Source organism: Hyposmocoma kahamanoa, unplaced genomic scaffold, assembly GCF_003589595.1.
Source record: "Hyposmocoma kahamanoa isolate Upper Pololo Valley unplaced genomic scaffold, ASM358959v1 100021, whole genome shotgun sequence".
Classification (NCBI taxonomy): Eukaryota; Metazoa; Arthropoda; class Insecta; order Lepidoptera; family Cosmopterigidae; genus Hyposmocoma; species Hyposmocoma kahamanoa.
The window spans coordinates 8,032,553-8,045,603 of NW_020653200.1; the positions used below are offsets into that span (position 1 = coordinate 8,032,553).

The 13,051-nt window shown below is 37.7% G+C and overlaps 1 protein-coding gene across 1 annotated transcript in view; it reads right to left on the reverse strand.

Annotated features, from left to right (window-relative positions):
• Positions 1–13,051, reverse strand: part of LOC113240682 (glutamate receptor 1-like) — a 76,553-nt gene that overhangs the window by 16,330 nt on the left and 47,172 nt on the right. The window contains exons 5-10 of the mRNA XM_026478059.1: positions 9,861–10,114; positions 9,258–9,407; positions 3,641–3,847; positions 3,238–3,345; positions 2,473–2,701; positions 2,297–2,385 (exon numbers count right to left, since the gene is read on the reverse strand). Coding sequence (XP_026333844.1) covers positions 2,297–2,385; positions 2,473–2,701; positions 3,238–3,345; positions 3,641–3,847; positions 9,258–9,407; positions 9,861–10,114 — 1,037 coding nt within the window. The remainder of the gene's footprint in view (positions 1–2,296; positions 2,386–2,472; positions 2,702–3,237; positions 3,346–3,640; positions 3,848–9,257; positions 9,408–9,860; positions 10,115–13,051) is intronic.

Genomic DNA, 13,051 nt, shown 5'->3' on the forward strand with positions numbered 1-13,051 from the left:
ATTTTCAGTACAAATCGGCAATTTCATACTTTAACCCCTATTATTTTGAACTATCAAAGTGTTCCAATTTTAAAATATCTTGATAAAATATTCTTTAACAAATGTTTAACAATTAAATATTAACTTATATTAAAAGAACATTTTCAGCTTGTAACATTAGTACTATAGAAAGCAACAGAAAAAATGCGGGAGTTTTTTCGCTGCATCTGGTAATCTTCACGCACACAAATGCGCATATCCCTACAGTGCACTTTCTAGTCATCACGCACACAATAAATGAAAAGCGGCTTCGCTTCGTTCGTTGCGTATGGTTCATCTGCCTATTGTTTGGTAGTCTGAATCATAACCTATTATTGAGTTTGTTGTCAAAATCAAACCAGAATACTTGCCCGTGGGCGTAACGCAATATAATCCCTCCATAACTCCTTTAATAGGGTTAAGCTGAATAAATAATGACCTTTCAGCAAGACTGTCGCGTAAGTTTCTATCACAGACCACATAAGTGGTTTCTATGAACTACCTCAGATGAAAGATATCATAGTACACATTATGACTGTCTTGTAGTAATTTAACAAAATAACAATGCAAAATTTATGTGTTCTCTACTTGATAACTAAGAATATATTAGTGAGTAAGACAGTATGTAATTGGAAATAAATTCAGGCTGGTGGTTACCGCATGTTCAAAATAATTATAATTTTCAAAGTTAGAAGCGTGAACTCAATGACAAGTTCAGCACCGGCGATAACTGACCGAGTCATTTCTAACTTAAACTCTGACGCTAGTATACCGATATGACAACTTTTTAATTCCATGTATTAAGCAAACACTGGAATGATAGAGAAAGTGAGAGAGAGACACTTTAGAAGCATTTTTTACAAATGTGACAAAGTCTCATAAATATCAGTTTTGATCTCTCAACCGCAAATATCTTATAAACTTATGACTGTCCATAACCTCCCACTGATGAACTTATGGCGACCGCAATTTCGAATCAGTGATACGAAAATTGGTTAATTGCGATGAAAAACTGTTTACGATTAATGACTTTGAGATGTTTTGAAGCCGTGGTAGCCTAATGATGAAGCTGTAGTAGCTTAATGATTTCATACACAGCCTCTCAAGCATACAGTCGTAGATTCGAATCGAAACTAGCACCTCTTTCGGAATTTATGTGCATAAATTGTATTTGAAATTTACCATGAGCTTTTCGGTGAAGAAAAATATCGTGAGGAAACCTGCACACATATGCAAAGCAATTTGATGATGAGAGAAGTTCCCAATCTCAATATACAGCCATCTCGTTGTGAGCTACACTTTGAGATCGCCAGTCAACACCCTTGAGATAAATTTATTTTATTTATTGTTGAGTGTAAAATTACTTAGTACGGTTCCGATAATCACAGTGTGTTTGTTTTTTTATTTCTGTTCACAAAACAAGTACGTGCACATTGACTCAGTAAATTTTGTGTCAGTGCAAGCACTTTTGATGCAGACAGCAATATAAAAAAACACAAAAGACATTGATTCATAGACTACTAACTTATTATTGCATTAAACAAGATATAAGCAAAACAAAAACAGTGATTGTAACCGAAAAAAAAAATTGTAATAGATAAGTACGAATTCACACCAATTCTATGGAATCGTGCTTATTAACAACGTCGATTAACACGTAAGCTACATTGTTAGCAAACGCCCACTCATTGTTCATTCCTTAAATCACTGGGTACTGACCGGGTTGCCTCCTTTCAGAGATTTGGGATCGGCTGTGATAATCCCTGTCTCATCACAGACTATTAAACGTCCTTGGCAGTCGAACCCGACCCTCGTTTATTCTATTATGGAAATCCGTTCTAGAGAACTTCAGCCGTCGGCAATAAATAGTACGTACCAGACAAGATCAGGTGTAATAATTGTGTAAAGTTAGCAAAATATTCTGTGATTTCCTCGGAAGTACGGTTGAATTCATGCATTCAACAACACAACTTGACAGCGCCCTCCGCAACCCATATCGACAGTGTCCGTAGGTGATATATCGGAAAAAGCCCGTTAATAACCCATCTTTGCAAACGATCGACTCCGTTCAAGGTGTGTACTTACTCTGCACTTTCTGCGAAGTTTGCCCGTAATTTATTTTATTATATAATATGTAGAATACATTTATAAACAACAACGTTGATGTCTACGTAACAATGTATCCTCTTTCACATAAATCAAAGGTCAGAGCCCCGTTTAAGTAAATTGACTCTCTTTGTTCATTTCTCGTGAATGTGGGTTAAAGGACAATACGTACCTTTCTGAGTATTTCGCCCACTATGCCTGTCCAGCCGCCGGAAGGGTTTTCACTGCCGAACGTACCGTCATTGACAAGTCGCAGCTCGTCTACAAAGTATTAATTGATATAATAGGCAGCTACAGTTAAACATCGCTTATTTTGTACAATTTCTGTTATTCAAAAGTAATACTCACATTTAATTTTCATTTGTTTTGCAATTAACTCTATAAGATCCTTGCAAAAACCATAAAAGAGATCGTTTCCTTGGCCATTTTCGGGGGTTGATTTTTGCATCAAGTAAGGATCTTGCAGAATTGACGTCACTATGTAGGTTTTGTTTACATCGTACGAATTGGGCGACTTCAGTTGGACGTATTTTGGTGATAAAGGTACATAACCGTGAGTGTCACTCCACGAGGCGACCTAAATATGTCAAACAATAATTCATAAGAAAATAATATGCTTAACAAAAATATGAAATTGTGGTTATTTATTTCAAAAACAGACACACGCGCTATTTTTACGTAAATTGTAAGTAAACAAAAAAGTTAACCAATAAAATAACAACAGTCAAATACATTCAAAGAGTTTTCGTCTAAAGTGGCGATCCGAAGAATGGCGCTCGAACTTTGAACGTATTGATTTATGAACGCCGAGAAATCATTAGTGAGTTGTGGAACTCGAGTTCGGGAAATAAAGTTAAAATTAACCTTTGCCTGGAGTACCTTTTTACCCAAACTAAAAACTTTCGGGTCACACCAAAGAAATTTCGCTCTAAAGTGTAGGTGAGCTACAACTTGCAAGAACTTCATTATTTCTTCAGGAATTTGAGGGAACGATTGACAATTGATTTTAATTAATAACTACTGCAGTTTAAACAGCATAGGTACCTACTATTAAGCAGACTAACTATAGTAAGTAAAACATTTTCATTTATATTTGTGCAATAGCATACCAACCTGTAACATTGCGCTCTGTACTGTCATTTCCACAACTTGCAAACTAAAATTATGACGATGTCCTTCTTCGTTGAATGAGATGTTTCCAGTAAGCCCTTCAATGTCGGTCTAAAAGAGACTCTATTATTATGATACAAATTATTACAGCTGAAAGATCGGTTCTGAAAAAAACATTCGTCAAAAATATGCCGAAATTTTATACGCATATCATACCTATACATTTACACACTCGCACGCGTATGGACACAGTTATGTACGCACGCACGTATGCACGCACGCATGCATGGACGCACGCACGCACGCACATAACATATGTATGCATGTTTCGGCATGTTTACATGTGGAGAATATGTAATACAGATAAAAATAATTGGCTCTTCCGAAACCATAAAAGTACTCTCACCTTTTTAATTAACCTTGATATTTTGTCGCCATGTTCAAAAGGCACTACCCAGCTTTTTCCAGGGTTACAGTCAATTACTTTTGTATTATTTGCTTGGCCGGCGGCGCGACGCAAGGCGTTTCTGAAAGCGTCAGGTTTTTTCCTCCAGAGTCTTCCTAGGGCATCCATCAAGACTTGCACGCCATCGTACATGAGCGCTGTTTGAGCCTAGAAGAAATATTCCTCTAAAATAAACTTCACTGTTATTTAAAACAGTGGCTAATAAATAAAGGCTTTACAAAGTTACCCACATTAGACTCACTTGAGTTACATTCGAAACGTGTTAACAATCGTGATGAGTTACTCGTAACTTAACTTCGAAACAATTCTCGAGAGTATTACGCGCTGCTGGTGCTAAAAATGGCGTAACCGTAACAAGTAACTACGCATCTATAGTATACGGAACATAGCATGACATAATAATATATGCAGAGGTACCCACTTAAGGTTTCATTAGGCCGCGTGAGAGTTAGTGAAATATACATAAACGTGTTACTCAGTTGAAAATTTCTTCGAACGTGCCTGTTTTATCACTCTGAAGATTCTAAAGTAGCTATATATTATACTTTACGTACATAATAGAATGGGCGTGTTAAACGCACTGTTAAAGCTCACTTCTCTACAGCTATGAGAATAGTTAGTTTCTGAATTGGGAATACTATACATTCTTCTTTTTTTTTATAAAAAATAAGTGCGCATTTGACCTGCATCTCACCTGATGGAAAGTGACGATGAGGTCGAGGATGTAGTATGCACTATGTAGTATGTAGTATGCACTATGTAGTATGCAATGTGGAAGCGAAACGCTTCGTGCGAATCCGGGAAATGTCCACAACATAGGGGTGGAATCCCCACGGAACAGCTGACGTCTAGTCTCCCGATGATAGTCAGGGGAAGGCGGAATCAAATTATGCAATTCCATCGCACACTCTCCGTGATGTATCCTGTAGACTACTGATAAGCTGGCAACTCTACGGCGGTGTTCAAGGCCCTGCAGCTTCGCCGAGTCACCTATAAGCCTCTTAGCACGCTTGTCTATTGAATCCAAGGTGGCTAGTTGATATTTAGCAGAGCCATCCCATAAGTGGCAGCAGTACTCCATACACGACCGGACTTGTGCTTGGTACAGCTGAAGCAACTGTTGGGACAGTTGCTTCAGCGTGAAGAGTGTGAAGTATCGCCTCACCTTGGAAAGGATGCCAAGCTTCTTGGCTGCATTTTTGGCCACGGATTCAATGTGACTGCCGAACCTCAGATTGGACGACAGGTCCATTCCAAGTCGGTCGGTCGATCGGCTATCGGTATAGACTGAGGAGCTCCTGAGGAGCTTCTGAGGAACTCTATCTAATCTATCGCCCTGTGTTCGGAAGAGTAGCCTTCTAAGACCACTCGAATCGATCGTTCACTCAAGAAAACCGAAATCCAATTGCAAAGGTCAGTGGGAAGCTCATAAGAGGGAAGCTCGCCATGCTCTTCTATAGCCTCGCTCCATAAGTGAGAGGCATACACAAGAAGATCCCCAGTAGATCGCCCTCTTCGGAATTCGTATTGGCGATCATTGAGGAGATCGTTGTCTTCAAGGTACGACAGGAGACGGTTGTTAAGCACACGTTCCATAGTCTTGCAGAGTATGGAAGTGACTGAGATAGTTATATAGTCGACACGTTCGGCTCCATCAGGTATCCTGCGGCATCCAGACGCAAACTCTCTGCAAAGAGTGAGGCGAAGAGCGTCTGGCCTCAGCAGAGATGGTAATGAGTGGCTACTAAAGTTTTTTTCGACCGCTTTGGCCAGGGTCCAAAAGGACTTGCCTCTTTTCCAGCTGCCTGCTGGAAAAGAGGCAAGCTTGGCCCCTATGCGGTGCACATACTACTAATAAAAAGACGCCACGACGACGTTACCTTTTATATAATTATGTACGAATACATTACCTACATCAATACATAAACGAGCAAGAAATGATAATACACGTACATAATCTAATTTAATCTAATTCAATCTAATTTGTAATAAATAAATACACATAATGACGCATTTAGTGGAGCACTGGTAAACACCCCAAAATATTGCATTTTTTTTTAATACTGGTTGGTTATACCAGTTTAATATTTTAGATTTAATTTGAAATTAAAATTGTCATTGGGTGACATTTATTTACTTTATTTGTTTTAATTTTCTACTAATACGGGTTTGTCAAGTTACTTTGCGTTCTCTGTACATATAATAAACTTTAATAGAAAAAGTTTTTTATTTACTAAACTTTGATTTAACCAATGTTAAATTGTTACAATTTTCAGATTTTCAGCGATATCTTCTTTGTCATAAAATCTAAAAAAATGCTTATGTTCAATTTCAATTTCTTTTGTGTATATAAATGTTGAGTACCGCTGTACTAAGTCGATGCTAAAGATATTACTTTAATTAGTACTTTATGCCTAATTCAAATTTATGCAACGTTACTATTTTATCCGCTCACGCGATGCGCTCATCCTACCGCAAAATGGCGGCTATTTGGTTTCGCAAATTAGAAAAGGATTCAGTTTAAATACAAGTTTTTATAAATAAAAATTATTATTCTGCATTGCTAAATAAATACCCTCCGTACTACAACAAAAACATCTCAAATAAAATGCAGTAAAACACCGCAAATCCTGCACTTAAAAAGCACTAATGAAATATGATAATATTCCGTTTGAGTGGTTCTAACGTTTACCATGAAATTACTCCTTAAAGTATACTTTATAAACATTTACATTCAGGGTAAACTTAAAAAACGCTACTTACGGTATGTTTTCAATAAATAAACACCGAAGTCACCAGACCAAACAATAACACACACGATTGTCGTGACGTATTTTTGAAGTCGTTTATTTTTTTTAAATGACAGACCCAGGCATTAAAAACTTTATGGTTTGCTAGAGTAGTTACCGAAACAGCAATTAATATTAGCTATTTTACCTGTTATAACTTCGATATCCGATAAATCGGTATAAAATCACCGGCACCTCTAGGTGTGGTATGCGTCTACGGCTGCATGTATCGCGTGAGCGGATAAATATATATTTTTTGTTTCCGTTAAATGTGCCGCTGTGTATACTATACAAGTCTTTAAATACTCGTTTTAATATTAATGGCCTCTGAAGTCAGGGGTTCCTCAGATATAAGAAGTATGTCGACTTAATCTTAATATGAATACATATACATACATACCGTTTTAATTAATAAATCATTGAATGACGGGGTATTTCCAGGAGCGTTGAAGAAGTCGATTGTGGTGCCTGTCTACAAGAGTGGGAATAGAGATTGCATTACAAACTATAGACCGATTTCTCTATTGACAGCTACATCTAAGGTCTTTGAAAAAATAATGAACAAAAGAATTAACAACTTTTTAGAGGCAAAAAACTTACTTTCTGAATCCCAGTTCGGTTTTAGGGCAGGCAGATCGGCTGAGGATGCAATACATAGCTTCACAGACTTTGTAATTCAAAAAATAGATAATAAAAAAAAATGTATAACAATATTCTTAGATTTGGCAAAGGCGTTCGACACTGTTTCTTTTCCCATTCTCATCGATAAACTTGAGGCGCTGGGTATAAGAGGAACCCAACTTTCTCTTATACGCAGCTACCTCGAAGATAGAACTCAGAGAGTAAAAATTGATTCAGTGCTTAGTCAGGATGCAAACGTCTATTACGGAGTGCCTCAAGGTAGCACTGTCGGTCCTACCCTTTTTCTCTGTTACATTAATGAACTGTGTCAAATGAAACTTAGAAACTGCAAAATTATTTCATATGCAGATGACACCACATTGACATTCTACCATGATACTTGAGAGGGCGTCTTTGACTGTGCGCAGGAAGGGTTTAATATAGTAAGAAATTGGCTTGCAGCTAACTATTTAACTCTAAACACCGAGAAAACTAAGTACATTGCATTTTGTGTCGGTGGTCAACAATCCTTAACTTTCAGCTATAACATTCGGGCACATTCTTGCTCTAATTGGAGCTCCACCATTTGTACCTGCGCGTTCATTGAAAAAACCCTAAATATTAAATACTTAGGTATCACTATTGATTACCTCCTCTCCTTCAAAGAACACATCACAAGCCTCACTCAAAGAGTCCGTAAACTCATATACATCTTTAAAAAACTAAGACATGTGTTGGATTTTAAATTGTTTAAATCTGTTTATCTATCGCTATGTCAATCGATCCTATCGTATGGTATTTCCTCATGGGGAGGTGCGGCAAAAACCCATATGTTGCAATTGGAGAGAGTACAAAGGCTAATCCTAAAAGTTAGCCTTTCTAAACCACGTCTATACTACACGATTAGCTTATACCGCGACACAAAGTTACTCTCGGTCAGACAAATATATGTTCTTGCCACGGTGCTAAGACAACATGGGAAGATCATATTTAATGCTCATCATCCAAACGCACATAGGAGGAGGCATTATATGGTATGCGACCCAAAACTATTTAAGACATCCTTTGCACATAGATTCTTTTGCCATCAGGGACCTAGACTGTACAACCTTTTAAACAAAAGTCTTAATATATACAGTATGGTAAAATATAAATGTAAAGATACAGTTGTTACTTGGTTAGTTACTAAAACTTACGACGAAACTGAAAAACTTTTAACCATGTCGTAACAAGCGATAAAGGCCTCAAGTACGCACATCCATTCATCCCACGCATTTACTCACACACATGCACACTTACACACCACATACACACCCACACTAAATACATACAACACACACACTCACATGCACTCCTCACACACACACATACATAAACGCAAACAAATACACACACGCAACCACACTCTATTAGATTATATTTTCTTCTATATTCTATAAATTTGTTAAACTAATCCCTTACCATGTATATTGGAAATTTTAGGTACAGAATTGTTCAACCAAGAGGTGGAGACCAGGAGGCCTAAGATACAGGTCTTACCTAGTTTAGGCTCCTGTCTCTCACAATGTTTAATATGTACGCTCTGTTCCATTACTTTAAATTTATTGTGGGAGAAAATAAACAAATTATTATTATTATTATTATTATATATGTTATTACTTTCTGTTAAGTAATTCTTGCAGGTCTAGATATTTAAAAAACGCAATGAATAATTATTAAAAACGTTTTAATTTTTAATTTTGTATAGTTGTTCTCTTGTTGTGACTTTTTCGAAAGAATATTAACGCGTTTCGTGACATTTCTCACAATTAAATCATTTTTTTTGGAAAGTAACCAATGAAAAAAATCATTAATATTGTTATAAAGTATCTTAATGTTCAAATTAACAATGAAATTCTCTAAAATGTTAATTATGTTATTTATGATTCTCTTTACAGTCGCTTTACCTGCCACAATTTCGAAGTTCGCATTTAACTTTCTTGTTTGTTATGTTTTCGGAATGGTTTGTATACATAATAATCTTAGCTAACTTTGATACGAAAACCTAAATTTACAATCAGCGTAAACTGGAATTCTTTAATTAATCCGGTAGTCGTAGTAGTTCGAAGCGGTATATTCGTATTGGCAATGTTACTACATTTACTTACCGATATGGTTCCTTTGAACCGGGGGTCCATTCTGCGCAAACCGTCCATGAAATCGCGCACAATCTTGCGCGTGTGGTCGACGATCCGGAACCCCGTTATATTGACTGCACCGTACTCGGTTACTTCGTTCTCCCAGTGATCGTCCATAACCTGTTAATGGGAATACCTGAAGTTTTTACTGTGAGTACATCCCCGGTGAGTGGGAAACGAAGCAACTTCGGGCTATCTCAGAGTTTTTGCTCAAGTAATTTCATGTCAAGAGCTAACTACTCATATTGATATGAAAACAAACTTTGAATATTTGTGTGTATAAAACAATGGAACATGTAAACAAGTCGTAACGGCCATATTGAAAATATTCAAAGTTGTATTTATGAGCATTACAAGCCTAATCGAAAACATGTTTTGAATTTGCACCCTGTCACAGTTTTGGAACATTGTCGGTAAACAAGTGCATTGTAGACTAAAAAGTTTACTTTATCACTGCCCACATTGAATGAACTAGTTGTATAAGTACTATTTTTGGAGGACAACATTTTCGAATTGTTAAAAAAAAAAGAATCATTGTTTTCTGACTACAAAGTAGATAGAAGCAATACTCACCAATCCACTGAGCATGTAGTGGTACGTCCTGCGGCCTAATTGCACTTTTCGGACGTGCTCCACCAGAATATTTTTTGCATTTTTTGCGTTGCAATCTAGTACGATACGTTTGTTGCCCCATCGGTCGTGTTGTTCTAAGGCCAATAGGAAGTCGATGGCGTCAGACGCGTTATTAACTCGTTTTACTATTGAAATCTGGAATGCTGTGCGACCTGGCTGCATAGATTGATAAAGTTGTTGTAGACGCAGCAATCCTGACAGGACAAATAGCATGACTTTTACATTATTCATAAATTAGTGTTATTTTATCAGTGATCGGAATAGAGTGTCCCAAATGAATAGATAAATGTCCACGTATATCTACAAGTAGTGACATGGAGTATTTAAAACCACCAAATATTAATTAATTACTTTTATCAAATTCATAACGAAATTATTATGTATGTATACATAATAATCCACAAATTTCATTAAAATAAAATAATATCCGCATTAGTTAAAATATGCTTTTTACATGTAGCTCATTAAAATGTTTACTTTTTGAATTACTTTAAATTCAACTTCAGCTTCCTAAGTGTTATTATAAGTGAGTAAGTTTTATCTGATGATGTAGTAAAACTACACACATCAAGTGTTTTTTTTTATATAATATCAAGCGACGGGACGAACAAGTCGTGCGCCTGATGGTAAACTGCACGCCTGTCCATAACAGTTGCAGTGCCACTCAGAGCTTTAAATCGCAAAGATTTGAGGGGCAGTGTAAATGCGCCGGTCACACAGAGATATAAGTTGACTATCCACACACATCAGGGCCGTGCCCGGGACGTGGCCGTGGCGTGCTGATTTGTATGAACTGCGGGCCCGTCCCAGCCCCGGCCCGGACGCGGACATGTGTGAACGAGTTCATACAAAATTCTTTTGAGCCCCTGATGGAGCACGGCCCGTCCACGTCTCGGGCACGGCCCGGATATGTGTGGATAGACCATTACTCTTCAAAATCGGAATATAGTAATGCTGACATTACTGCTTGGCGGCAGAAATAAGTAAGGTGGTAGCACTTCCTTGGACAAACTCTTTTGACAAGGACCTCTAATGCTTCTAAATACTAAAAAAGTGTCTAGAGTCCAAGGTACATTTTTTATATTTTTATTACACTATTAAAATTATAAAAATATGACTATGAATTTATTCAATTATTTATTTTTTCAATTATGAAATTGACCGAAGAACCATTGGTGTTAAAAAGTAATTAATTAACATTTGGTGGTTTTAACCACCACCCCTCTATGTTACTCCTTGTATCTATACGTAGATATTTATCTACTCATTTGGAACACCCTATTACGAACACTGGTTATTATAATGTACATAAGGTCTAGTAAATAGTTCAACTATTACTGGTTTGTTGGAAAGAGTTAAAGTGCTATTAGTAAGTTCGCACACCAAAGAAGTTTGAGAGCGCTTCAACCCATCTTTTATTGTGGTGGCAATATGTCTAAGGAGTTATAGCTTTCCAAGTCATATCTTCTCTAGACAAGATTTTGGCGGCTATCACGATGAAAAATTTGAAGATCTGTTTTATAGTTGTCTATCGCGAAAACCAATATTTTCTAAAGTCTAACTTTCGTAATCATTCTAGTTTAACAGAAACTGGGGAGTAGTTTTTTTTTATTTGCAGAAAAAGTCCTTAATATCTTAAAACGCTACTTTCATATTACTCTTATATATAAATTGTTATGGCAAGCTCAGTTAAATATGGTTAAGGAGTCGGGTGACTGGCATATTTTTATAAGTGGAGAAACACGCGCAGGAAGGCCATCGGAGCCAGTCGCTACGTACTCTTATTGGCTGGACGTTACACGGATTCGCTTACAGTAGGACTAAAGCGGTAGAGTTTGTTACCCATCTTAACGAACTGGAGTATGACTCCGTTGAAGCACTTATGCGTGAACAGTATAAGCTGGTCGCAATAGGTATAGCTAAAATACGGCCTAAAAACAATTTAGATGATCAACGCGCTTTAGACATAATGGATTCAACGGCCCGTCGCATTCCCTCAGGTCGTTTTGAAGTTGGCCTACCGTGGCGCTATACGCGCCGATTTATTTCGCCGTTCCCGACAGTTACGCACAGGCTTTATCCCGGTTTATGTCATTGGAAAAGCCGATGGCGAAGGACGAGGCCTTCGCAATAGCAGCGTATCGTAATTTTAACACAGGTATTTTAAACAAAAGGGTACGCTGAAGAATGTCCGCTGTCCACCTACCACTCTAAGGCTAAAGTTGACAGTGAAACGTCTCCTAATATTCGACGGTACTTACCTTATTTTGGTGAGACTTAACTATCGTCTGTTGGTGCTGGGCATTCTATTTTGTTTCGGTGAAGGTAAAATTGCTGTCTCTGGGGTTGTTAGAGAAATGTTCCCACAAATAAAAATTAGAGAATGCGATCGTGACGCACAAGGTTTTTTATTGCAAGATGGTGACAGCCTCGCCGCAACTACCAAAGAGCCAACCGCGAGCTCGCGCGCGGGCATTAAAGAGTACAGGATGGCGTCAATGATTTTCGGCGCCGTTTCCAGCCTGTTCATGGCATTATATATAAAAATTAAAAACGCTTTAGTGTAGAAAGATTCGATTTATGAGACCGCACTAGACACAACAGACAATCATTATATGGACGATTATATAACAAGTCTTAGCGATATCAGTTGGCATGAAAGTTGGCGTTGAATGTATATATGGTGCATCAAGCATGCTGTTTCGAGATGAGGTCTTGGTTGGCAAATGATGCGTGCGCACTTAGGTCCACTTTATACCTAACACGTTGACATCGTTGGGTAATTTGATTTCGGCGCTGGGATTTGCCCTAAATTCGTTAAGTATACTAAATTATACGTTATTATAGGTATAAAGTGGAATCCTGCACACGATACGTAAGGGTTCCGTACGGGTCGACAATTCGTTCGATAAACTACGACAAAACGAATTGTTTTGTCTCGTGTTATGAAGGTTTACTATCCACTTGGTTTAATCACTCCCGCTGTAATTAAAGGTCGCATCCTTATTCAAAACTTATGGCGTAGTGGTCTGGGCTGGGACGACGAACTACCACCTCACTATGCCAACGCATAGCAACATTGGGCGGAAGCGATTATGTCACTCAGTAATTTGCGAATTCCTCGTTGGTAC